Consider the following 27929-nt stretch of genomic DNA (forward strand, 5'->3'; position numbering starts at 1 on the left):
ATGGAGTAAACGATGATAATAATAACGATTGTAACTAACAACTATCAGTTGACCCCCCCCCATGAGAGACGGGTATGGCCATCAATAGTCTAAAGTGTATGGGGACTTTAAGAACTATCTCCAATGTAAAGAACAAGTCGTGGAGATGATGTTATAGCTCCCCCAGAGCCCTGATCTCAACATCAAGTCTGTCTGGGATAATATGAAGAGACAGAAGAACTTGAGCAAGTCTATATCTACAGAAGATCTGGGGTTAGTTCTCCAAGATGTTTGGAACAACCTCCTTGCCGAGTTCCTTCAAAACATGTGTGTGTGTACTTAATACAGAATCAACACTTCCATTAACACTATTTTTTCCCCACTTTTTCCACACCTGCCTAAAATTTTTGCACCGCACTGTGCTTTTTTTTCTTTTTTTTTTTTTGCGCACTTCCAACTCTCCACACCCACAGATGTCAATACTCTGGTGTCACCATTGGTTATTATTACTATGTTTCCCCGAAAAAAGAGAAATAAGACATCCTTCTAAAATAAGACACCCTAACTAGCCTACCAACTTGCCTAAAGTAAGGCATCTCTCTGAAAATAAGGCACCCCCACCCTAAAGTAAGGCCCCCTTAAAGTAAGGCCGCTTGCTGCAACCCCCCGGGACTCGCCTAATCCCCTCATGGACCTTCACAGCCGGTGCGGCAGGCATACTGGTCCATGGTCTCCACGTCATGCTGCATGCTGGAGGTCACCCAACGCCAGTGCCGCCACATGCTCCTGATCCCCCTGCTACTGAGCTCCAGCTTCAACAAGAAAACCGTAAGGATGTTGGGGAGTATTCCGGGGAAGGGGGACGTCGGGGGCCTGAAAAGAGAGAAATAAGACCTTCCCCCGAAAACAACACATAGTGCCTCTTTGGAAGCAACAATTAATATAAGACACAGTCTTATTTTTGGGGAAACAGGGTACATATGCTGACAACAATGTAAATATGTTGCCAACATATATGTGGTATACCTATTTTATAATTTATTAATCAGATGGGAGGCGTTACCACTCTGTTTTAGTCTGATGTGTTTGAAAAAGAATTAAAGGACAACTCCGGCGAAAATTTTTTTTGGCTTATTTAACACACATTACAAAGTTATATAACTTTGTAATGTGGTTAAATACCCGGTCTGGCCCCCTTCCCCCACTTTCCGACCCCCGACCCCCCACCCCGGAAGTTAAAGAATATATACATTACCTATTACGGTCGTCACGGTCCTCTTCTCTGGTGTCGGGTGATGTCAGAGCTGGGGGCGGTCCGGGTCTTCTTCCTTCTCGGCGTCTTCATTGAGAGTGAATGGGAGAGAAAAGGCTGCTGGTGCACATGCGCACCAGCAGCCTTTTCATTGGCTGGAGCGCATCACATGGCTTCCAGCTTGCTCAGCCCTGATTGGCTGAGCTTGCTGGAAGCCATGTGATGCGCTCCAGCCAATGAAAAGGCTGCCGGTGCGCAAGCGCGCTGGCAACCTTTTCTCTCTCATGGACCCGGAAGAAGGAGACATCGCTGGACGGCGGACGCAGGTGACTGTGAGGCGGACGGCGGGCGAATGGAGTGGCGATCGTCACCGGAGGGATGGTGAGTATGGTGTCTGTGTGTGTCTGTGTTTTTTTTTTTTTGGGGGGTCCCGCCGGAGTTGTCCTTTAAAGCAATGAAGATGGACATCTTATTTAGAAGTGATCTCACGCTAGGTATATATGTAATATCTAATGCAAGAAATATGTAATTTTCCAATGATACTTCACCTATAAAAGTCAAAAAGACCTATGTGTTCCATAAACTAGGATCTGTTCCCAATCCTGATTAAAACAGAAGACAAATTGGGCCTCTCCCATGTTTGCGTGAACTGATCCTAAAATGACTGGGACATGTAAACATCATAAACTTGTATATTTGCTTTCCGTTTTGCACTTAAATATGTTCTTCTCTGTATAACTCGTGAGGCCCAGCAAAACATAAGCAAACTTTACTATACTACAGTAAGGAAAGACATAAAGTGGCTTTCATAAGGTCACTGTTCATTGATTACACAGACTAGCACTTCATCAACAATGCACTGAAAAGTGTAAGTGGAAATGAGTCATTACATTGGCAACAGCCATGGGGCCATGTGCCATCTGCTACTTTTGGCCAAATCCATTAGCTGCCTGTGGCTTATAGATAAAAGCTGTTCTTTGCTGTCAGTTACAATGTCAGTGAGGCAGAATCCAAATATAAAGAAAAGCAAAGAGGAAAAAAAAAAAAGGAGGTTTTAAAGTCTGCATCCTTACGGAGTCAACAGTGAAGAAGAGTTTAAAAGTAACACAATGGTTCTAAAACATTTTACACCTTTCATATATGGCACATAGTGTACTAAAGATATTGTCCACCTTAAACTTACTTGTCCCCTATCTACAGGACCTCTGTAGAGCTTCCGTACTCTATTCATTTACATGCCAGAAAGAGCAGACTGCTGTACTCTGCTCTCTCCGACGGCTTCATAGAGAATGAATGAAGCCACCGGAGAGAGACAAGTACAGCAGTCGGCTCTTTCCAGCTGCTTCATAGGACTTAATAGAATTGCAGGTCATGTGCCGTACCCGCTTCTCTATTCAAAACAAAGGAGCTGGGGGGCTGATCTGGAGATCAGTGGAGGGTATGAAGGTCAGACCTCCGTGATCACTTACTTGTCCCCTATCCTGTAGAGTTAGGGTCCTATTACACTGAGCAATTTTTAATGATTAACGACTAACAATAAAGGATCGCAAACGAGATTGTTTATAGTTAACCTGAAATCGTTCACCGTAATAACAATGGTCGTTAGATAAGATCGTTATTACGATGGTTGCTATAATCGTTTATTCCTTCTCATCTCAGCAAAACAATGAACAATGTGCAATTACACTGAACAATTAGCGAAAAAATGCGAAACTTGAGCGAACGAACATGGAATTACAGCGAATGATTAGCAAACGATAAACGATAATTTTAGGCTCAGATCTAAATCAAAGCTCAACGACATGCAAACGATTTTTCGATCGTTGCCTGCAATCACACAGAGCGATTATCGTTTAAATTCAAACGATATAACGATTTTTTGCACGATAAACGTCCCGTGTAACAGGGCCCCTAGTTTAAGGTGGACACTTGGGAGAGCCCCATACACCTTAGATTAATGAGCGAACCCACCACCATCATCAGGCGGCTCAGTCAATAAAAGTGCTGTATTCTGCTATCTTATCTGCTATCCCTGTCAGACCACTAGAGTTTGAATGCAGTGGCAGAGCGCCAATACCACTGCTGCTTCTCTCATACAAGGTCACTCAGGACCTCTATACTTGTAATCAATAGTTCAAACTCCTCAGAAGAAGCTTGCGACACTCACCAATTGGACATTAAAAAGGCATGTCTCTAATAACGGCGACAAGCCGTTTCGCACGGCACACTACACTTCCTCTAGGCCCTACTGTGGTCTGTGGTGGCACAACATGGCACAACATAATGCAGTGAAATGTCATAACTATGAAAAATTGCAGTTTTCACATTGAAAAATCATCTACATTAAGCTTGGAAAACATCTGTGGGTGTTGGATCAACATTCTCACTATAACCTAAAATAGATTTTGTTGAGGGGTATAGTTTCCAAAATTGGGCAACTTGTCGGGGCTCCTCATTGTACTGGTACCTCAGGGGTTGTGCATATGCAACATGGCGCCCTAAACCAGTCCACTGCACTGAAAATTGCACCCATTGCCTCCTAAGCCCTGTTGTGTAGCAAAAAAAAACAAAAAAAAACAACAGTGTATGGTCAGTTGCAAATACCCCTGTGTTTAGTAAATCTGCGCTAAAAATGTACATATTGGAAAAGTAATATTTCCATTTCCATTATTATAGCTTAGTGCTAAAAACTTTCCACAAACACCTCTGGGGTCTAAATGTTCTCTTCTAGTGGACTTCTCTGAGGGGTTTAGTTTTAAAAATGAGGTCTTCTGTCCTTCTGGGAGAGTTTCCACTGTATTCATACCATAGGGGCGCTGCAAATACACATGGCGGCTTAAAACCATTTGTGCAAAACCTGCACTAAAAATGGCGCCCCTCTCCATACACAGCATTGTACGGGCACATATTGGGTTTCACCATTCCCAGGGGGAACTGTGTAACAAATATCTTTCCTTGCAAAAAGTGAAAGATTTTGAGCCAAAATTTTATATTATTGGTAAACCTATGGCTCTGAACAAATACAGCTCACATCCTGCACTAGTGAATGGGCAGAAGAATGGTGGTTGTTACCTCGAGTGCTTAGAAACCCAGGAGTTGTGTCCAACGGCTGTACTTTGTATAAGTAGTATACCTGCAGCTTAGTGGTCGGGGGTACAAACTACCAATGACTCGTAAAATCTAGGTTCAAGTCTGAACTACAATCTAAATCTAATTTTTTTTTTTATTAAAAACTATTAAAGGAGAAGTCCAGCAATTTTTTTTAAGTATTGTATTGCCTACCAAAAGTTATACAACTCCCTAATATACACGTATTACGGGAGATACTTATATATAAAGTGCTTTTTTCCCTGCACTTACTACTACATCAAGGCTTCACTTCCTGGATGAAATGTTAATGTCACGACCCGACTCCCAGAGCTGTGCGGGCTGTGGCTGCTAGAGAGGATGATGACAGGGGGACACTGAGGGACACTGGAGATACACTGGGCATCCCTCTGTCATCATCCCCTCCAGCAGCCACAGCCCGCACAGCTCTGGGAGTCGGGTCGTGACATCACCATTTTATCCAGGAAGTGACATCACCATTTTATCCAGGAAGTGAAGCCTTGATGCAGTAGTAAGTGCAGGAAAAAAAGCACTTTATAAGCATTTCCTGTAATAAGTGTATATTGGAGATTTGTATACCTTTTGGGGGGGCAATACAATACTTAAATAAAAATTTTCACCGGACTTCTCCTTTAACCTCTTAAGGACATAGGACGTATGCGTACGTCATATGTCCTCACTTGCACTTCAAAGCGGGGCCGCGCGGCGGCCCCGCTTTGAAGTGCCGCGATCCCGGGTGCCGCGAGTAGCCTGGGACCGCTGCTAATTAGCTAATCGGAGGCAGCTGTCAAAGTTGACAGCTGCCTCCGATTACCGGAGGCAACGTTTCCCTGGGGTCTAGTGGGGGAGATCGCTCCTCCGGGACCTTGTCCCGGAGGAGCGATCTCCGTTACTGATGCCGGCCGGGGACGCGTCCAAGATGGCGCCGTCCTCGGCTCGGCACTCGTTAGTTTTCGGCTGCAGCAGCCGAAAGCAAACGAGTGCTGATCTCATGGATCTCTGCAGCATATCTATGCTGCAGAGATCTCAATGAGAGATCCAAGTGTATATACTAGAAGTCCCCCAGGGGGGCTTCTAGTATATGTGTAAAAAAAAAAAAAAAAAAAAGTGTTGTTAATAGTAAAAAGCCCCCTCCCCTAATAAAAGTCTGAATCACCCCCCTTTTCCCAGGTTTTAAATAAAAGTAAACAAATAAATAAATAAACATGTTTGCTATCGCCGCGTGCGTAATCGCCCGAACTATTAATCACATTCCTGATCTCGTACGGTAAACTGTGGCAGCGCAAAAAAATCCCAAAGTGCAAAATTGCGCATTTTTGGTCGCATCAAATCCAGAAAAAATGTAATATAAAGCGATCAAAAAGTCGTATATGCGCAATCAAGGTACCGATAGAAAGATCACATCATGGCGCAAAAAATGACACCTCGCACAGCCCCATAGACCAAAGGATAAAAGTGCTATAAGCCTGGGAATGGAGCGATTTTAAGGAACGTATATTGGTTAACAACGGTTTGAATTTTTTACAGGCCATCAGATACAATATAAGTTATACATGTTATATATCGTTTTAATCGTAACGACTTGAGGAACATGCATAACAAGTCAGTTTTACCCCAGGGCGAATGGCGTAAAAACACATTTCCCCCAAATAAAAGAAATGCGTTTTTTTTTTCAATTTCACCACACTTTGAATTTTTTTCTGGTTTCACAGTGTACTTTATGCAAAAATTCAGCCTGTAATTGCAAAGTACAATTAGTGACACAAAAAATAAGGTCTCATGTGGGTTTCTAGGTGGAAAAATGCAAGTGCTATGACCTTTTAAACACAAGGAGGAAAAACCGAAAACGTAAAAACGAAAATGGGCCATGTCCTTAAAGGGTTAAAATCTCCTAGGATACATTGTTTTAACGTATCCTGTAATTTTATTTTGTGTTTATTGTGAATAATTACACCTAAATCCTTCTCCATTTTAGACTCACAAAATAGTGTAACAATCAGGGTATAAATAGCAAACAAACAATTTTTTTTGTCCAAAAAAATGTATATTATATATGGTATTTATCAACAGAGAACCTTTGCTACGGCCACTTTGCTGTCAATTTTATATCTGAGTGAATTTTCAGATGGGTTAAATCAGATTTTAGTGGGTTTCGAAGAATGTAAAATAAAGAGCAAAAATCTAGCAGAAAATTACTCAACACATTGAATAGTATTATTAGCTTACCTTTTCACTCCATGCCCATAAACCGACTCCAAGAAAGGCTATCCCCAAAAACTGAAAAATATAATAAGTAAATAATATTTGTCACTCTTATGTGGCTACACACTGTATAACAAAAATGAAGCAGAGCTCAACCTGTAAATGAAGATAGCTAGTTATTGAATGTAAAGGCAGCAGACTCTAACTGATCACATACTTATCCAGGTAATAAGTTATAATCTTGGAACAAAAACCCTCAACCACCATTTCATGTTGCACTGGTTGACAGCACTGTTACATAATTCAATTACCACATATGGATAGGTGTCATGCTTACATGATAAAGGGGCTATTAAAGCCCCTTCTAACAACAGCCACAATATAAGGAACTACATGACTACATGTACATTAAAACCATCTCCTTGTGTAGATCCCCCTTGTGCTGCCGAAACAGTTGGGACCCATCGAGACATGGACTCTATAAGACCTGTGAAACCATCCTGTGGTATCTGGTACAAAAACATTAGTAGAAGGACCTTTAAATTCTGTAAGTCCCTAGACTGAGAGTCTGTTGATAAGAAGTTCGTCAACTTCTTCAAACCTGAACGCTCGGTACTTGACTCCCGGCGTCTGGAGAAGGCTGGATCCATGTTTTCCAGGACTCCCTAGGGTTGCATCCAACTTTTTCAGCCGGGAACCAAATGCCGAGCATTCGGGTAAGTTGGTGAACCCAGACAAGTCCGCTCAACACTATTCACTGGTTGTCCTTCTTTGGATCTATCTTAGTAGGTACTAACCACTATTTACTGGGACACCCCATTTGCAGATGTTCCGACTATCCCACAGTCTTGTTTTTATCATTACTCCATTTAAAACGCTGACTTGGGCCATGTTCCCACAATATCTTTTATTTGCCCGTTTGTGTCCGAATAAAGGCCATTATTACAAAAAATTACGGCTGCTCTTAAATAAAGACCATTATTTGGACTCAAATGGACAAAAGGGAACAGGCTTAGGCTGGGTTCACACTAAGTTTTTTTTTTCCACAGTTGTTTGTAAAAACATTAAAAAAACTGATGTAAAAACAGATGCATTTATGTGCACCCATTTTTCTATTGACTTCGATTATAAAAAAAAAAAAGATCAAAATGCATCCTTTTTCTTTTAACATACACAGAAGCGTGGTCAACCACGTTTTTGTTTACGCTTCAAAAACGGATGTGTTTTGATCCGTTTTTTTGTAATAGAAGTCAATGGAAAAGCTGATGAACACAAATGCACACGTTTTTCTTGTAAAAACGGATAAGGAAAAAAAAATACGTAGTGTGAACTCATGCAGTAATGATTACGGTAAGGCACATGACCCCCATTCTTGTGATTGGTGGGGTCCAGTTGTGTGCCCCAGTGATAAGACACTGTGCGCATAGGTGATAAAACACCTTATAGGTTAGAGCTGATCTGTAAGTATACAGAGGTGTAATTACATGCTAATTCTAAGAAGAAACAGAACAATTACCCTGAGCAGTATGATAAAGAGGACTGTCCGCAGAGTACTTGAGAAGTCTGTTCATTTTACATATACATTGTATTATTGAAAAGATGTATTGTATAGTCACGGTATGAAAATGTCAGCTAAATCACCCATTTTTTAAGGGCACACCCTGCAGCTCGGGGATTTATTACTCACATCTATTCATTTCAGATATAATGACATATTTCTTGGCTTTAACTCGCCTTTAAAATGCTAACAGATTGGATTGTTGCTCCGAATGTCATCATTGCATAATTTAAGAACTCACGTTATTGTAATTTCAAAAATTTTCTAGCAAGTAATTCAAAACACCACATTTGTACAGAAACCGTACTCCCAGATGTGCAGAGCGGCAGCGTGAGCTACGGTCCAATCATACAAATGTAATGCAGCGAGGGCGGATGGGAGGAGAAGGCTTTTCATTAGCAAAGGAAATGCTAAATGTGTTTCTTTTTAATCAGGTATAAGGAGTTCAGGATCTAAACTACATTGATCAGCACAAACTGGAAAAAAAAAACAAAAAAAAACACAACATCAGAGATAGATCACATTTCCCTGTAGCTGCGATGATGCCAGTATGTCAGGGGTGCTTGCTTGCTGAAGTTCGCGCTACTAGTAAATGAGCACTGTCATAAAAAAAAAAAGACATATCAAAAGTTTTAATCGGTTAGGCTGGGTTCACACTATGTTTTTGAAATCTGTTTTTTTCATCCATTTTTGCATTGGTGTGCGTCCGTTTTGATCCGTTTTTCCATTGACTTCCATTATAAAAAAAAAGGATCAAAATGCATCAATTTTTTTTCCGTACACAAAAATAATAGGGGAAATTTATCAAGGTTTTTGCGCGTATTTTTAGGTGAATAATTCACCCCAAAAGTTTGCATAATCCAGTATAAGCGCCCAATTTATCATTTGCGACTTTTTAAAAAGTCTCACAAACAGGTGCAGGCCTACGTCTGGACAGTACAAGGTGAATATATTTGCGCAATTTTTGCAACTTTTTACTTACATGCAGTCACTATGGCAGTGCTGCATATTAATGAATCAGTCACAAGCTATTGGAGTAAAATACAAAATACCAATCCCCATTTGAATAGTTGGACACATTAGACTCCTTAATAAATGTCCCCCAATGTTTTTGTGTTTTTTTATAATGGAAGTCAATGGCAAAATGGATCAAAACGGAGACACACAAAATGCATAAATTTTTTTGCAAAAACGGATGAATAAAATGAATTGCAAAAAACGTAGTGTGAACCAAACCTTACAGTCTGAGGCTAGGTTCACACTATGTTAAAACAATGGCTGTATTTAATAACAATGGCCATAGTTGTGCAAACAATGGCCATTATTTGTGAAATAACGATTGTTATTTAAACAACTACGGACATGGTTATGAAATACGGACGTTGTTATTACGCAGTGTGAACCTGGCCTGAGTGTGCGAGGGTCTAAGAATGAGCCGGAAGAAGTGCACAAATGGTGCGTTCACTCACACCTCTGTGTCATGTGACCTATACGGACTTCTAACACCAGTCTATGAGGTCTCAGACACAGAGTGGGGATGAGGTTTTTTTGATGTATCTCTCTGAAATTATCAAAAGTTTTTTTTAATGACAAGTAGTCGTAAAGGCTGGGCTACACACTGATTTCTAGTCATACAATGGAATTTTCCGCATTGGGGTGAAGGGATCGTGTGACCAGGCAGTGCATCACGGTGGTTCCAAGTCTTGAGACCAAAATTGCCATGTCATGTTATACAAAGGGGAGGGGTTTCCTCACAGTTAAGGTGGACGGGCCCGCCTCCAGTGCTTCAGGCCGGGCTGGTGCCTGGGAATAGACTGGCACCCTGCACAGGGACTAGGCCGCGGTTTTAAAAAAAAAGTCCTGTGGCACCGGCATCCTTGCGACGGCATTGGTTTATCCATATAAAAAACTTAAAGTGATGTACCTGATGGTACATTCGCTTTAAGGGATCTAAATCACTAAAAAGCATAAAAGAAATCTATCCTGACTTCTACTGTCAAAAGGAAAGATCCCTGAATCAATACTCTACATTATTATCAGTCTCCTGTGTATTGGTTTTTACAAGAATGTTATATATTTTCTTTTTTAACTTTATTCACATTTTTAACCATCACCAAATCCAGTGGAAGCATTTTCCATAACTTTACAATTCTACAGTATTAGGCTATGTTCACGCGCCGGAACACACCGGCCGTTCTGTGACCCGGCCGGGTCACGGAACGGCCAGTCTTTGCAAAGATCATCCCAGCAGTACCAGCCGGATGATCTTTCCGGCCGCAGTATTCTGATGCAGGCGCATCAGTGCACGCCTGCATCAGAACTCTCATAGCACACAATGAAGCTCACAATACACAACGAAGCACACAATACGCTCCGGCCAGGATCCTATAGAAGGCAATGCAGTGTTCCACACCGTACAAAGTATGGCCGTTGTTGCCGATGGCAACAACGGCCGTACTTTTACGCTGTGTGAATATGGCCTGATATTGCTTTCCAGCACAGCAACTGGACTTTTTTACCTGTCCCATAGCAAGTAAAGTGGTCGAGCAGGTGGGCTCTTGTTCTATTCCTTTCCTATGATCAGTGGTGGTCAGATCCTCAGTATGGGTGATAAGCTTTAAAGGGGTACTCCAACAAAAAAAAAATGTTTCAAATCAACTGGTGCCAAAAAGTCCCAGAGATTTGTAATTTACTTCTATTAAAAAGTCTCAACTCTTTCAGTAGTTACCAGCTGCTGTATGTCCTGTAGGAATTGGTGTATTCTTCCCAGTGTGGAGAGCAGGAGAGGTTTTCTATGGGGATTTGCCACTGCTCTGGACAGTTCCTGACATGGACAGAGATGGCAGCAGAGAGCACTGTGTCAGACTGGAAAGAATAAACCACTTCCTGCAGGACATACAGCAGCTGATAAGTTCTAGAAGACTGTAGATTTTTTACTAAAAGTAAATTACAAATCTTTGGCATTTTCTTACAACAGCTGATCAGAAAGAAAATACATTTTGCTGGAGTACCCCTTTAATCTGGATAGGCTGCCCCTAGCCCCATGTGCATCTATAATCTGTACATGTATTGAAATGGAATTATTTTTCAAGTATGAAAGGGATGAAAACCCATCCACTCTGCAAAGCCTTGGAAACGACAATGGAATAGAACACTGCACTGGTATTGAATCACCAGATCTACACTGCTCAAACAATAAACACTGTTGTTCTTTGTTTACATGGAAACAGAAAATTGAAAACTTTTTTTTTTTTTAAATAGAGATCTATAGCCTGTATAGTACTTTACATGAGGAATTGTGGAAAAGAACTGAAGGCTGCCTAGTGCAATGGTGTGAGCTTAGGTTTCTATCTTAGGCTATGTTTACACCACTAATCACTGAACAGTCCTAATGAGGGACTGGGAATACCAGACCAAACACAAATCAATAATAAGCACAGATAGGTCCCTAATAATTCTAAAACATAACTTTTACTGATATACTAAAAAGCACAAAGAGATTCCAAACTTAAACCTTGTGAAAAAACCTCCACCTTATAAAAATCAGGCATATGGAGCCCCATATACGTATTAAAGCATGCCACATATAAATACATACATGAATACACACAACCATATAAACAGTAAAAACCGAAGTGCGTAGCGTGTATCCACCTGTAAGGCTTGAAATCACGGTATAGATAATAAGACCGTCTAAATTTGGGAGCACCTGACCCTAAGGGTCCCTATTGGGTGCACCACAACTAGCCCTACTCGCTCAGGGACTGTCGGAGTTATCGCCCTAGAAAGGGCGGCCCCTGCCCCGTACTAATACTACACCTCTATCCCTATATTACCCCTACCTAAGCTCCCAACACCGTGTTTCATACAGATAATCATCAGGGGAGTATAACACCACAAAAGGGTAGGGAACAGCAAATATCATGTACCGCTAATCACATAAAAATAATGCGGCGGTACTTAGAACACTAGCGTCCTGAGAGTGCTCAGAGACGCTCACTCACGTGGACCTCGGGTCGTCCATTGCATGCAGGGCTAAAGCGTATGGCTTGCACAGGGAGAAGGCGCAGATTCGCCCCTTCTCCCTAGGTATGCCTGCCGCACTTCCCGCTCGCACTATGGGCGGGCAGTGGGGCTTGCAGCAAGGCGTGGCCTCCTCCCGCACCTAATTTATCATGATTTATGACTGCTCGCAGGTGTAAATCATGATCCAAATCTACACCTGCTGGATTTGATTTGGTACTCAGGCACAGGGTCGGGCGTATGGTCGGACAGATTTACTAAGAGGCGTGTGCCTTTTAGTGAATCTGTCCGGGAAAAAGGGGTCGGGGCCTAATTTCACCCCCCTGTGAAAAGTCCATTGAGTTTAGTAGGGCCGTATTACACGGAACGATAATCGGCCCTATCCGGCCGATTATCGCTCAGTGTAATAAACACAACGATCAGCCGATGACAACTATCATCGGCTGATCGTTGATATAGGTTTGGACCTATAATTGTCGGGCACCAACTGCGCATCGCTTCGTGTAATAGCGGTGCGTGGCTGGCGATTTCCAAACTCTATACATTACCTATCCATGCTGTGCAGGACCCAGGGAAAAGCAGACTGCAACTGGAGCCCTGCAGCATGGATAGGTAATGTATAGAGTTTAAGAAAGGGCTGCAAGGACATCAGTAACGATGTCCATGCAGCCCTTGTTAAATGATTATTGGGCCGTGTAATAGGCCCAGTAAACGAGCGCCGATCTAGCAGATCGGTGCACGTTTACCGTTATTATCGGGCCCCCATCGGCCTGTGTAATAGTATCCTTAGTAAAAACGGTCAATTAAAGACACACCCAAAGGCCAGTTATTCCACTTCAACTAGAATAATCTACCAACAGCCGTCATCTTTACGGGCGGCCAAACAGGGAAATGACCAAAGTCACTTTTTTCTTTTCAAAAATGGAGAGGAAAAAACGTTGTGGGAACATAGCCCTAGACAGTCCCTAAATATGCCAACCTTATGCGGTCTGCCCGTATTTTCTCTTTTGTTCTGGTGGTAAAGTGAACATTTTTGAGGAATGTTCACGAATGCCAAAGTTATGTTGATGAAGAAAGGAAAAGTAATGCAACAGTTCAGCAGGAAATAAGGAAATCCTACGGATATGCGTGCAGTTTTCTTGTTTATATGCTGCTGTTAAAAGGTGAATAATAAAGATAATACTGGCAGAGGACCATGAAGAAAAGTTATTTGTCCGGATGCAGCGTAGCAGTAAAGCCCAGCTATCAGCAGAGGATTTATAAGAGGAGGTTTGGTGGTGAAGAATAGTTAGTAATAGTCCAAGCAGGTGAAGCATGAAGAGACCTGAATGGATCTATTTATTAGATTTATAAACACTATGGGGGAGATGGTGTAAAGTTAAAACATGGGGGGAGATTTATCAAACACGGTGTAAAGTGAAACTGGCTCAGTTGCCCCTAGCAACCAATCAGATTCCACCTTTCATTCCTCATAAACTATTTTGAAAATAGAAAAAATGAAAGGTGGAATCTGATTGGTTGCTAGGGGCAACTGAGCCAGTTTTACTTTACACCATGTTTGATAAATCTCCCCCCATGGTGTAAAGTGAAACTGGCTCAGTTGCCCCTAGCAACCAATCAGATTCCACCTTTCATTTTCCAAAGAGTCCGTGAGGAATGAAAAGTGGAATCTGATTGGTTGCTAGGGGCAACTAAACCAGTGTCACTTTAAACCATGTTTGATTCTCCCCCAATATACGCGATATTTTGTGTAAAAAAAAAAAAAACACACTAAAGTATCACTAAACTACCAATATTTATTCACACGTTGCGGTTGAATATAATTTAACCCCATATTTAGAGTAAACACTCTTTAGACTGATTCCTTACAAAAAATACAAAAACTCCACATTCTCACTTGAGGTCATACACATAACATACATCAAGGCAAACTTTTACCCTAAAACTGCTGTTCAGTCTACTGGCATCATGTTATAGAAGAGGATGGAGTGAGTGGCTTGGTAAATAGTGATATGGGGAAAGGTTCAGGATGAATTGCAGCTATATAATGTGAATACCAGCTCATTCAGGGCTTAAGGCCCTATTCCACGTAATGATTATCGGCGGATATCGCCCGATAATCGTTCGGTGGAATAGAAGGCAACGATCAGCAGACATCGTTCATGTCGGCTGATCGTTCATGTCGTTTGTCTTTCAAACATGTTGAAAAACAAACGACTGATATAGCAGCTAACTGCTGTGGTATAGGAGCGGCGGCAGCAGACCGCCACTATCCTCTATGGGCTGCCCGGAGGATTTAGCAATCACCCGGGCGGCCCCTCCCGCACTCACCTGCTCGCTGCCGCCGCATGTAATAGCAGTGGCAGCAAGCGGGGAACGAGGAGCAAACGAGCACTGACAGCGCTCGTTTGCTCCTCTCAGTCGGCCCGTGGAATAGGGGCTTTAGGAGTCCAGTGGGTGGTATCACTCAATGATTGACATCCTTTATTGTATGAACATGCGTAGAGACAGGTGTCAATCATGGATTACAGCACAGGTCTATGCGGCTGCATAAAAGTAATTTGATAAAGTGCTGTTCATAGAAAGAACAACTCAGGTAAAATCATAACCATGTGCAGAAAATAAATACACCAATCATCAGAAACAGAATTTGTCTAGGAAGAGAAAATAGGGTTTATTTTACAAAAATAGTAATTTTTTTCATTAGACACGTCTAGTATTTAAAGGGGTTTTTCAGGTAAAATGAACCAGGCCGAACCCATCGATGGGGATCAGCCCTGGTACTATTCCCCATCATGTGCTTATACTATGAGCACATGGTGGGAGGAGTAGTACAGTGTGTATGTGCCCACAGCAATGAGCAGGGAGGGAGGGGGAGGTGGTTAGATGCACCGACACCTCTCCCTCCCTGCTTGGTGCCGTCCACATTTATGGAATACTGTGAGGAGCAAGGACACTTGCTCCCCAAAGTATTCCATAAACATATTTAATCAATAAAGCACAGTGTACTGTAACCCCATCTAACACTCCATTACATACAGCTTAATAGACAATACAGTTCCATAGGCTTTTACATATACTTTGCCCCCTGCTGGACACTCCATAGGAATTACACCTGATTCGTGACGTCACGGTTTTTGAGAGAATTTGAAGAATTTGTCTAATTTTCCATATACAATAACATATTAAAAAATACTTTTGGCTAGACTTCTCCTTTAAGTTCAATGAAACAGAGTTGCAAACACGACACAAACTGGAGACAAGAGGAAGAATGTGGCCATGTTTTTTTTAACACTAAATAACCATTTTAAGTCAATGAGATTCAGTGGTAATACCAAACATGGATTATGTACAACACCCCTTTGACTAATTACAGGAAACCTATGTCAAATAGTTACTAAAGGACAGGTTAAAGGCCCAGCCGAGAGGTCTAAAAAAACTGCCTTATTAAATAGCTTTTTATACAAGACAACATCCATGGCAATAAACCATAAAATATTTTACAAGCCGAAAGCATCTAGGGCAAAAAAATGGATTCCCATCCCTACAACATGGAAGAGAACATATATGAGCATCAATAGGAAGGATTTACATTATGTCCTGTATTATTTAGTGCGGTGCTCGGCCATTATCAACCTTTTTATCTTCCTCTGCTTAGAGAAAAGTAAAAAATAAGGATATTAGATCCAGCTGATGTTCCTCTGAGGGGTTCTGTTGTGCTCCATTTTAGTACACCACGTCTCTCTCAGCCTTCAGAACACTTACAGGAGGCAATTCTAATGTCTGGAGGGGAGAGATTGCATCTGGTTATATACTTTACACAGCTTGATTTATGCTTTGTATATTTTATCAAGGTTACGTGGAGATAATTTTCAGCTTGTTGGAAAACTACTTAAATTTGTTCTCTACGTAGGGAAAATAAACCTAACTACAGAAATGCCAGACCACACTTGTGGCTAAAAGAAGCAGTCTACTCTCTGCTGGAAGTGTTCTGCACAGGTGTATGTGTACCTTTATAAAGAGGAAAAGATAAGGAACAAGTACTTACCTCTCAGAGTGCCCGCAACTCGTCGTGCCAGAAGGTCTGGGAAACCGTCGGAAGCCTTTACCCCCCCCCCCCTCCCAAGTTGTGATGATGTCACGACACAGGGGGAAATGCCTGACCTGGCTGATGGACAGCTCGCTCAACCAATCAGTGACTGGAGTGGGTCACTGACTGGCTGAGCAGGCTGTAAATCAGCTGGGTCGTGATGTCAGCAGCAGAAGAGATCCTGGACCCCGGCAGGAGTTCCGAGGCTGGTCAGATGATATGGGGAGTGGTAAATTACTGCCATTTGTTGTTTCCCCCTGTGTCTTGCCATTTCCAAAACCTGTGTCATTTGTGCGACTCTTCTAATGAGGACTGGTGGGTATTTTGTTCCAATTATCTTGTGAATGATTTAATAAAATGTAGCACTGCCATAGTGAATGTATCTAAGTAAAAAGTCACAGAAAAAGTCGCAAAAATGCAAAGATTGCGCAAGCATATTCGTCTGGTACTGACCGGACTTAAGCCTGCACCTGTTTGTGCGACTTTTTAAAAAGTCGCAAATGATAAATTTGGCACAAAACCCGGATTATACTAACTTTATGGTGAAAACTCAAAACAGGCAGATTTTAAAAAAGTCACATCTAAAAAATATTTCCCCGTCGAATACTGGTTCATAAATAGAACTTAGACCAAAAATGGGCGAAAAATCCAATTATTTACCTAAAAATAGGCGCAAAGCCCGTGGTAAATTTCCCACAATGTACATATAAGGGCAAATAAGGTCCGTGTTCATGTAGTGGGATCTCCAAATAAAGAGGTGGTCTGTGATCAGAGAGCGTATCCGTGCAAGCCACAACAAAATGAGGCCAATTTATTACGAGCCGAGCCTTGTAGCTATAATAGTATATAGCGAGATACTTCATTTAGGATAAATAAGTAAAGTTTTTAAAACCAGAAGTTAAAAGAAATGTCTATCCAAGGGAATTCAAGCTTCAGATCGTAAAATCTGATGGCCTAAGTTCATTGATTTTATGGTTTATCACTGCCTATTAAACAAGCCTTCCTTTTCTGACACCGGGAACGGGCATGCTCATTGGTAAAGCTTGGCTTGGCTTGATGAATTTCATTTACTGTTTATCTCATTACACTTGCAATGGGGATTCCAAAAATAGAAAATGTAATTTCAGGTGCCCTCAGGCATCCAGCGAGGATGTGTAATTATTTTCTCATGATGCATACGAGTAGATAAAACGGGATCGAACGGTGTCTCACCATTAACAGAGGGCACGAGAGAGTTGTCTTACAAGCCCCTTAAGCATCATTTGTGATGTTACGTGTAAATATACTGACATGGGAAAGGAAGTCAAATCCTTCTTAACCCGCTATCAGAGACATAAATGAAGCCGATTATTGCGTATCGTGCTTTATTACAGGTGGCAGAAACCACAACCAGCGGGAGAGGATGAAAGCTGAATCCTGGTGTTCTGAGAATTGTTACTCCAAAGAAACTAAATGAGTGTTGTAAGATCATAGTTGTAAAAAAAAAAAATCATGACTTTTTAGTCCCTTTCACCCATAGAAAATAGGCTGAGCAACTTTTCCATACAAGCAAGGACATACTTTTTTGCTAGAGATTTGCGAACCTCGAACACACCAAACTTGCGTCTTTTGAATATTGGTGGCTTCCATGGGAAACATGGATACAGCCAAAGCCTATAGGCCATTTCCATGTTTTCCAGGACTCCCTAGGGCTGCATTCAACCACCAGCCATCGGTAATCAAATGCCACCCGTTCAGGTGTGCTCGAGGTTTGCTCTTCTCTATCTCTAGGCCTGTTCCCACTGAGCAAAACTAGCAGAATTCCACGGCGGAATTGTCCGCCGCGGAATGCCGTTAGCCTCCCGCTCATAATGGGAGTCTAATGGAGGTGCGCGCTCCTGCTCTGTCCGCGCTGAAGAATGAACATGTTCATTCTTCAGCGCGGACAGGGCAGGAGCGCGCACCTCCCATAGACTCCCATTATGAGCGGGAGGCTAACGGCATTCCACGGCGGACAATTTCACCTCGGAATTCCGCTAGTTTTGCTCAGTGGGAACGGGGCCTTAAAGAGGAACTATGAGTAGCTTAGACGAATCTAACCTGCTATGTCCCTACTGCACAGGAGATGCTGAGGAGGATGGTATGTTACTTACCTTCCTCCTCGACGCTGTTTCGATGCAGTCAGTCATTTGCTACGTTTAAGGAAGTCAGTGACAGGATAAGCACCTGTCACTGACTAATCGGGATCACTTGCACTGACAGACAGAGAAGTTCTCCTTACCTCCATCCTGTTGGATCTTTTTACACTGTCTGCCCTTATAGGCAGACTGTATGCAAAGATTGCCAATAGTACTGATGAATGCTATGGCATAGCAACGATCAGTTTATGCAATCTAATGATTGCATATTTAACTGAAAAAATGTTTTTCTTATAAAATAGGTTTAAAAATGTTTAAATTACTTCCCATTAAACCCCCCACCACATATTATACACATATTTCCTAGCATGCGAAATGATTCGATCTATTAAAATATAACAATATTGGCCCCGCATGGTGAACAAAGAAACAAAAAAAACAACAGGATTACCAATATGGGGGTTAATGGGGTTAATGAAGAAAAAGACGTATTGGCATTCATAAATAGGTTAAGAACTATCATGTGTAAATGCAGGACTAGTATGTTGCAAATGTATTTGCCCTATACAGAAAGGTGTAAGGCTAGGCTCACACTGTTTTTTTGTCCTTTTCACAGTGTCTGTTCCAGCATGTTTAAAGGGGAACTAACAGCAGGTTAGACAAATCTAACAATGCCAGGGAAGCTGAGAATCAAGGCATGTTCTTACCTTCTTCCTCAGCGCCAGTCCCATGCTGTTAGTCAGGGTAAAATCCATTCTGGAGCACTGTAAGGAGCGCTGCCACGTCATTCAACTTACCCCTTCTAATAATAATCGTTGGACAAGGCAGTGCTCCTAAGGGTGCTACGCAGTGGAGTTAACACTGACTAACAGCATGGGACTGGTGCAGAGGAGGAAGGTAACACACATACCTTCCTCCTCAGCATCCCCAGCGCTATAGGGGGCTATCAGCAGGACAGATTTGTCTAACCTGCTGATAGTTGCCCTTTAATTCCATCATACAGAAAAACAAAAAAAAAATTATGTTTCTATACGTCTCTTTATAATGTAAGTCAATCGATTCTCCTGTATAGCATACAGCGTCATCCGTTCCTAACATAGGAGACGAAAATGCAGTGTGAACAAAGTCTAACTTTTTATATAAGACAGCAATATATTCAACTCAGAAGGAGATCTCCTCAGCTAGCCAGAGGCACAATCCCAGCTGTACATAGAGTGTGCCTAAGGTTCTTAACATCTTAGCTATTTTATTTTTAGCCCTAAAGAAATAATTCCTTCTGTTGTGTTATCAGACGATATGAGAATATAAGTCTATATAATATATACATTGCATATAAGTTTTGTTTTTTTGCCTTGTAAGTGACAGTAAGGCTGCAAAAAAAAAAAAAAAAAAAAGAGAAACATATCCTTTTTAGTATACAGTTACGTGTTTTTGCTTTTCTATTGGTCAAATGGATTTAAATCTATACTATGTAAATGTATGCCATATGTTTGGATCCGTCTCCTCCACTGATGTAAACTTGCCACGGAAATATGCCAAGAGCACATGTTTTTGGCGTGTCTTTCACCCATAGGAACCTATGTTAGTGTTACATTATATGTTTGGATCCTTTTTTTTTTTTTAAGAATACAAATGTACACAACAGCATACGCCTTAAAAAGTCAATTTACGCATTTTTCCAGCGGGTGTGAAACTATGGAAATCCTAATATCGGGATTTAGCATTTTTCTTTCATTAGTTAACACTTTTAGGATTAAATATTACAGTCCGTCGTCTAATAAAAAGGGGGAGTTTTGGCCTTAAAATTCCATGTACATCTGTGTTTTAATAATTAGGATCAAGCGTTCCAGAAAATCATTTTGTGATCCTAGTCCGAGGATATGCATGTGCTGTTTTATTATCCTCTAGATAACGGAGCTCTAATGACTCCTATGTGCTGAACCCGATCTCCAGTATTACTGGGCATGTCATGTCCTCTAGAGAGAGGTCATCTTTGTAGCCACTACCCCTTCTGGCTAACAGATGAGACTGAATGGGAGACTATTCATTTAAGGCTGGCCTTACACTGCCTTGGAAAAACTCCATGTTTTTTTTTTTTCCAAAAAAAAACGCCAGCGGACAGATGTTAAGTCAATAAAAGTTTATGATCTGCCTTACACACAGCGTTTTTTGGTGTGATGTTTATCTGTCTTTTCTAGCCTTCTAGAGGCTCTTTGGCAGTTTTTCCAAAACGCAGCATGCTGAGAGTGTGGCGTTTTGTCGACAAATAGTTGAGTTTTTTTCTTCCATAGACTTCAATGAGATTGTTCTGGTTGTCTTAAAAACACCATTGCTGTGCATATGGCGTTTCTTTTCTGCCGTTTTTGTCACCTTTTGTGGTCCAGCAACTAAGTCATGTGATGGCAGAGAAAGAAAAGTTCAGCACACAAAAAACACCAAAAAAACCAAAAAGATCATTTACACAAAGTGGAAAACATGAGGATAAAAATAAAAATAAAACAGTGCTGCACTGGCATTTTTTTGGGGGGGCCTGAAAAACACCAGACAAAAAAGTGTGTTTATGGCACCCTAAAGGGGTTTTCCAATCTAATAAAGTTACAAGAATATGCCATCAATTTCTGATCAGTGGTGACGGCCATTACTCAAATGGAATGGATGCAGCACTGGTTAAGTGTTCCATCTAGAAATGAGCGCAACTCGAACATGCTGGAGTCTGATCATTCAGCATTTGAATACCGGTAGTCCTAGGGAGTCCTGAAAAACATGGATCTAGCTTATAGGCCAGACAGCCTTAGGGCTGCATCCAACTTCTTGTAATCAAATGCCGAATAATCAGACCAGAGCACAGTCAGGTTGAGCTCATCTCTAGTTCCATCCTATTTACAATTTTTTCCTGCTCAGTAGCACGTCTGGATGCTTAGTGATCTGAAAGTAATGGCACATCACAGTGAAGAGATGCAAAAGTCCTTTAGGGTATGTTCACACTTACCGGATCCGCAGCTGATTTTCTGCTGTGGATCCGCAGCAGATTTCATTTAAATAACTGAACACAGCATTAAATCTGCAACATTAAATCTGCTGATGGACAGTTGTCTGCCCACAGACTTTATAGGCAGACAGCTGCTAATCGCTAGGCGTGTGGAGGCTGTTACGGCTGAGGCAGCGGCCCATGCTCCGGGCTGCCTGCTCCTCTCAGGTTGTGGACATCGGAGCCAGGGCCCGGCATTGCCTCCTCTTTAGCCCCCGGAGGCACCTTACCGCTCCAAAGTCCTGTGTACTAGCTTCCCAACCGGTGTGTGTGTCCCTGCCACAGATTTAAAGGGGCAGTACGCCCTTAATCGGTTAATTGCACCAACACTCTCCTATAAATCCCTGCACTTCCCTGACTCCTCTTTTGGAGCCTCTGCATGAAGGCCATAGTGTATGGTCCCAGCTCTCCCGTGATTCCTGTCCTGTGTTTGCTATTCTGGTTCCAGACTTGAGTCCTGCTGTGTCCCAGCCTACTTGCCTACATGTCTCCAGCTGCACCCTGCCCGCCACTGCTAGCAAGCCAAGCCAGGGGTATCGACCTGGGGGTCGCCTGCTGCTGCAAGTCTATCCTGCCTTGTGGTGGGTGCTGGTGAAGACTCCGCTCCCTGGTGTAGCTTACGCCATCACTATCGGTGGTACAGCCGATCCACGACTCCAGTCGTTACAGTTCACCCGTCTATAAGGAGATTAGCTGCACGGAACAATGTAAGTAACACAACTTTCTGTACACGTCTATCACTAGTGTATGCTATCACTAGATGACCAATGGTGAAAGATTTCTATGTGCTGTCAATAACGGGAACCTGCGATGTGATGTTATTGTGCCAAGATAAATGTTCATGCCCTGACACCACTGTGAATTACTCGTAGGTAAATACTCAAAAGTTTATTTTCAGTAATTTTTAATAATAATAAATTATCTGGAATTCAAGATCAAAGGTCTTACGACTGCTGTGCAGGATATTCGGTCTTATCTTACAAAAACAATGGATCCTTACAGTTTATAATAATACATATTAGTCATAAAAGGAAAGACTACGCTTTCCTTTTCCTACTAATTCTTTCCATGTAGAATCATTTCCATATTTTCCTTCGTTAATTCTGCTTTGTTGTTTAAAAGAAAATATCATACTTGCTCTGTCCTATGCTTTTAAAGCAAATAGAGTAAAACAGTAAATGAAGTTTTAACCACTACTTGATCGGTGCCGCTGCACCAACTCCAATAGTGTCCCTCATTATGAAAATCAACACCTGGTTCCCGAGAGGTCTACGTTTTTGTAAATCTGCCAACTACCTAGTCTGGCGAACTGGTGGGCCCAGCTACCCCAGTGCACCGATTTTCCCCTCCCATTGATCCCCAGGTGTTTGGTTTTGTTCTGTGTATATTGATACCAGACCTGCATCTTATTCTGTATACATTTTGGATCTGATGAAGGGAAATATTCCAGAAACACGTCATCCACCCTGTAATTTTTGTGTCTATTACTTGTAATAAATACTACAGCTTAATAGCAATACAATGATGCAATCTGGAATTTTCTTAAAGCTGTGAGGTGGGGTCTCTATGGATAAGGTTAGATTTTCCAGCTAATCTTAAAGATTCTATTTGAATTTGGAAGGCTAAAAGGTGGTCATACGCCTTAAAAAAATTGGATGGCCGAAATATCATTTAGCCGGCGGTTATCTCTCCCATTCAGCCACAATCCTTCCCCATACGCAGGAACGTTCGTCACGCTTCTGTGTTCTGTATGGGGAGGGGTAAGCTGCAGCCAGGGAGTTCTGGTAATGGCTTATCTCTCCCAGAACAAGGGGTTGGGTGGTGATTGTCACCACCAACACCATGTCTGTGGTCGATCCCATACATCTTACGCTGGTTTTCGAGCCTACCGCGAGCATCAGGTACAGCCAAAAATGTATAAAGTGTATAGGAACCTTCAGTCAACACCATGATGTCTGTCATGTTCCACAAACCACTCCTGAACAATGGTTTGTTTCAAGGACCCCCTAGGGCTGCATCCAACTTCAGCAGCCACCGCTAATCAAATGCTGCATGCTTGGGTTTGGATCAACCTAAGCGTGCTTGAAGTTAGCTTAACTCTAGACTTCTCTAATCCCAATGCCAATACAAAAGTCCTAGCCATGGGCTCACACTGTGCTTACTCTCTTAGGCTATGTTTCGATTTGCAACAACAGCCATGATTAATATGGAACTTATGTAATTTTGTCCCTAGCGGTGCCGCAAAAAACTGACATGTCAGTTTTCTGCGGACGCTATTCATTGAATAGTGGACACAGAGAACCTGTAAGTGCAACACGCTCCATTGTGTGCAGCGGGGAATTTGGATGCGGGAGCACACTGATGCTCCCGCATCCGAATTCAGCGGTAGAGAAGATCACCAGGACGGATCTTTTCTGACACCGGCCAATCCGTGACCTGGCTGGTGTCTTACTACATGGGAATATGGCCTTACTGTGCTTATTCTGAATGAGCCCATTGAGAATTTTCCATGATTTAAAGGCTTAGGCTGGGTTCACGCTACGTATATTTCAGTCAGTATTGTGGTCCTCATATTGCAACCAAAACCAGGAGTGGATTGAAAACACAGAAAGGCTCTGTTCACACAATGTTGAAATTGAGTGGATGGCCGCCATTTAATGGCAAATATTTGCTGTTATTATAAAACAACGGCTGTTATATTGAAATAATGGCCGTTATTTATGGTTATATGGCGGCCATCCACTCAATTTCACCATTGTGTGAACAGATCCTTTCTGTGTTTTTAATCCACTCCTGGTTTTGGTTGCAATATGAGGACCACAATACTGACTGAAATATACGTAGTGTGAACCCAGCCTTATTGTGTACTGCTAGTGACAGCCATATCCTCTCTTTAGGCCATTACTGTGTAACCAGTGAAAGCCCAGTTACTGGGAACCCCATTGATCAGCAGAATGATGCTTTCAAGAGCACATGCTCATGCTCATACAAGCTCAGTGGTGCGTCTCTTTGTGTGGCTGTGGCTGTGCCTGGTATTGCAGTTTAGTCTAATTCATGTCACGGCTGCATATACAATATTATCACTATGACTTAATAATTAATTAAGGTGCCATGTGTGGTCACTGCATGGCCACAGCCCCTTTCATCCTGTTGGTCATGGGGGGGGGGGGGCATAGAATTCAGACCCCTACCGATTACACATTGACAGTCATGATAATCTGATGTCATATTAAAAGGAATGCGCCACCAAGTTATTGCCGCCCCACATGAGATCAGCATAAAGAAGAGACATTTTTCTGATCTATTGTGCCTGTGAAATTTCCCACTACACACTATGGTATCTGGACAAAGCTGTCACGAGGGGACACTGTAAGAAGCTTATTACTAGATGTGAAAAAAAAATCTCAATTTGAAGAATTGATGGTGCAGTAACTTCATTTAAAAAAAACGGAATACATTTACAACTATATTCAGGCTACACCTTAGGGGCCTATTACAATGAGCGATAATCTGCCAAATTAGGCCAATTTGGCAGATTATCGCTGTGGCCGAAAGGTCAAAAGCGTCGGAATCAGGGAGGAAAGTGTTCCGCCCAAAATCAGAACTCGTGGAATTTCGTACATAGTTCTTGCATATTCCGCGGAATGCAAGCAGAATTTCTGAGCTGAAATGTGGGAAGTTGTTTTAAGGAGTCTCTTTTTTTTTTACATTTCTACACGGAATCCGCAAGGAAATTCCGCACAGAAAAATCTCACAGAGGAAAATCAAAGCCCCATTGATTTCTATAGGATTCCGCCAGCGGAAGAATAAACTTGTCCATTCTTCTGGCGGAAAGTGAATCTGTCACGGAAATTCCGCTGTGTGAACTGCAGAGCGGAATTTTCATTGAACAAGTATGTATGAAGTTTATTATTTTACACTGAAGATACAGCCCTTGCTTCACCACACGATTATCGAGCCGTGTAACTAGCTCACTAAGCAAGCACTGATCTAGCAGATTGGCTTTGCTTACACCAGGCATCAGGCAATGGCCCTTACTATGCACAAATCTGAACACTTAGGCTGAGTTCACATGGAGTAAAACTGGCGGAATTACGCAGCGAAATTCTTCGCCGTGGATCCCGCCAGCCTCTGTGTCATACTGGCAGTCAATGGGAGGCTCGGGCGCCTCCTCTCTCCACACCTTTTCGCTTGGAAGAACTGACATGTCCATTCTTCCGTTTGGAGAGAGGAGGTGCACGAGCCTCCCATAGACTGCCAGTATGACACGGAGGCTGGCGGGATTCCGCGGCGGAGTTTCACTCCGTGTGAATTGTAATCCTAAGTGATTACACAAAAACAATAGAAATGCTTAAAGGAAACTTGTCACCCCCCGTGCCAGGGTGACGCCCGCCCGACCCCCGGTGGAGCACCATTTACTACCCCTTCGCCGAAGTCCAGTCCTGGACCCGCCACCGTGATATCGCCGTCAGAAGCAGTGTGCGCGCTCATCTGAGATGAGTCCGACGCCCATAGAGAATGTCTGGAGCCGTCATTCTCCATGAGCGTCGGACGGGTCCAGACGGCAATATTGCGGTGGCAGGACCGGGTCCAGGACCAGGACTTCGGGGAAGGGGTAAGTATATGGTGCTCCACACAGGGGGGGGAGGTGGGGGGTTGGGGGTGACAGGTTTCCTTAAAAAAAAAAAAATCTATAAAAAATATTATAGAGAAACAGTATATAAACATAGCACTACTGATCAAAACATCCATTTTTGAGGAAAAGTCAATGAAAAAATGGATCAAAATCGATGCATGTTTCATATAAAGCCCCACCCTCTTTTCCCAGGCAGGATTCACTCAGAGGAGCACGTAGATTTGGATCATGATTTAAAATAAATAATGATAAATGAGGCGCGGGAGAAGGCCATGCCTCCTTTCTGCCTTGTCTCGCCGCCCAAGCTCCCCCAGCCCGCCCATCGGGAGAGTGGGGCATACAGCAGGTGTACACCAGGCAGAAGGGGCAAATCTGAACTTACTCCCTGGTGGACGCTTCATAAATGTCCCCCTAACTGTTCATAAAACACCTTAATTGTCACTATAGGTCATATCACTTTCTCCTGTGATGGAATTTCTCTGATAAAACACACTTTGAAGAAAAAGAAAAAAAGTCCATCAAAACTGCGTAAAAAGTGAACTGGCAACAACCCATTTATAAGTCATTAGAAACTGCAGTGCTCAGACTCCACATCCTCTGTCTGAAAACCTAGAGTCTTCGGGTATGTGCACACTACAGAATACGCACAGAGACTTTTAGTGGATTCCGCCGCGCGGCCTCCGCTTGAAGTTCAGCCTGTCCCATAGACTCAATGACATTTGCTGGCGAACTCTATCATTGAATCTATAGGACAGGCGGAATGGCGGAATCTGCTTGAAGTCTCCATGTGTATTCCGTAGAGTACATATACCAAAAATAAGAAACAGAGGCAGCATAGATGAGCGAACCTTAAGCATGATCAGTTTCGTCCTGCCAGGAAAACACAGGTACAGCCTCAGGCCATAGGCTGTTTCCATGTTTTTCTGGACTGCCTAGGGCTGCATCCAAATTCTGCAGCTATCAGTCATCAAATCCCACCCACTCTGAACTCGAGCATGCTCAAGGTTCGCTCATCTCTGGAAGGCAGCATTAGAAGATCACTTCACAGAGCAAATACAGACCAGTATTTGTGAAATACTGTGCCAGCCAAAATCCCCTTTACTCTGCAGCTACTTTTGGCGATAAGGACAGAGCCATATTTTTCAAATCCCACCAATTTTGTTTTATGTGCTAATACCTTTGTCAATGTACTTCATGTTAGTAGTAAATACATCAACCCTTTCTTCATGAAAAACTCTAAAATGTCAGAATTTTTTTTTTTTTTTCTAGGTTTGAAATTCTCTGCTTGTAACAAAGATAGCCACGCAACACAATTGAGATAATACTTCCCACTTACTATATGACTATGTTGGCATTATTTGGTAAAGGTATTCTAACTTTTTAGGATGTTTTAGGGCTTACAAGTGTATCAGCACATTTTTCAAAATTTCCTTACAGTAACAGTGGAGTTAGTCAGGTAAAGTGACAGGAACGACGATCAGGTACAGTAACATGAGCAGCGATCATGTATACTAACAGCAGCGACAATCAAATACACAATGATTAGGTACACTAACAGAATCAGGTGCAGCAACAGGGGACAGGGAGGACTATCAGGTACAGAAATAAGGGAGACTAGTAGGTACAGCAGCAGGGAACAAGGGTGATGAACAGGGCAGGATTTAAGTTGTGTGTGTTAGTGCTTATTGTATTGGGTGACTGTTCTTCTCTCTCAGTGCAGAACTTTTCCCACACACAATGAAGGTGATCAGAGACGGGAGAGCTGTCAGATGCCAGCCCCTAATGTTATGATTTGGGTCTGTAATGATAGACCAAACTCAGCAATCCCTGGGCAAGGCAAGTGGTGATAGGTCCCTGGCTGGTTGCCAAGACCTGTCACTACTGGCAGATGTCACTCGAAATTAAACTGTCGCCGCATGATTTCACATGTACGTGT

The 27929-nt window shown here is 42.4% G+C and overlaps 1 protein-coding gene across 1 annotated transcript in view; it reads right to left on the bottom strand.

The window, feature by feature from the left end:
- TSPAN5 (tetraspanin 5) overlaps positions 1-27929 on the bottom strand; it is a 93972-nt gene that overhangs the window by 34912 nt on the left and 31131 nt on the right. Inside the window, exon 2 of the mRNA XM_069976787.1 lies at positions 6566-6616. Coding sequence (XP_069832888.1) covers positions 6566-6616 — 51 coding nt within the window. The remainder of the gene's footprint in view (positions 1-6565; positions 6617-27929) is intronic.

This window comes from Dendropsophus ebraccatus, chromosome 7 (genome assembly GCF_027789765.1).
Source record: "Dendropsophus ebraccatus isolate aDenEbr1 chromosome 7, aDenEbr1.pat, whole genome shotgun sequence".
Classification (NCBI taxonomy): Eukaryota; Metazoa; Chordata; class Amphibia; order Anura; family Hylidae; genus Dendropsophus; species Dendropsophus ebraccatus.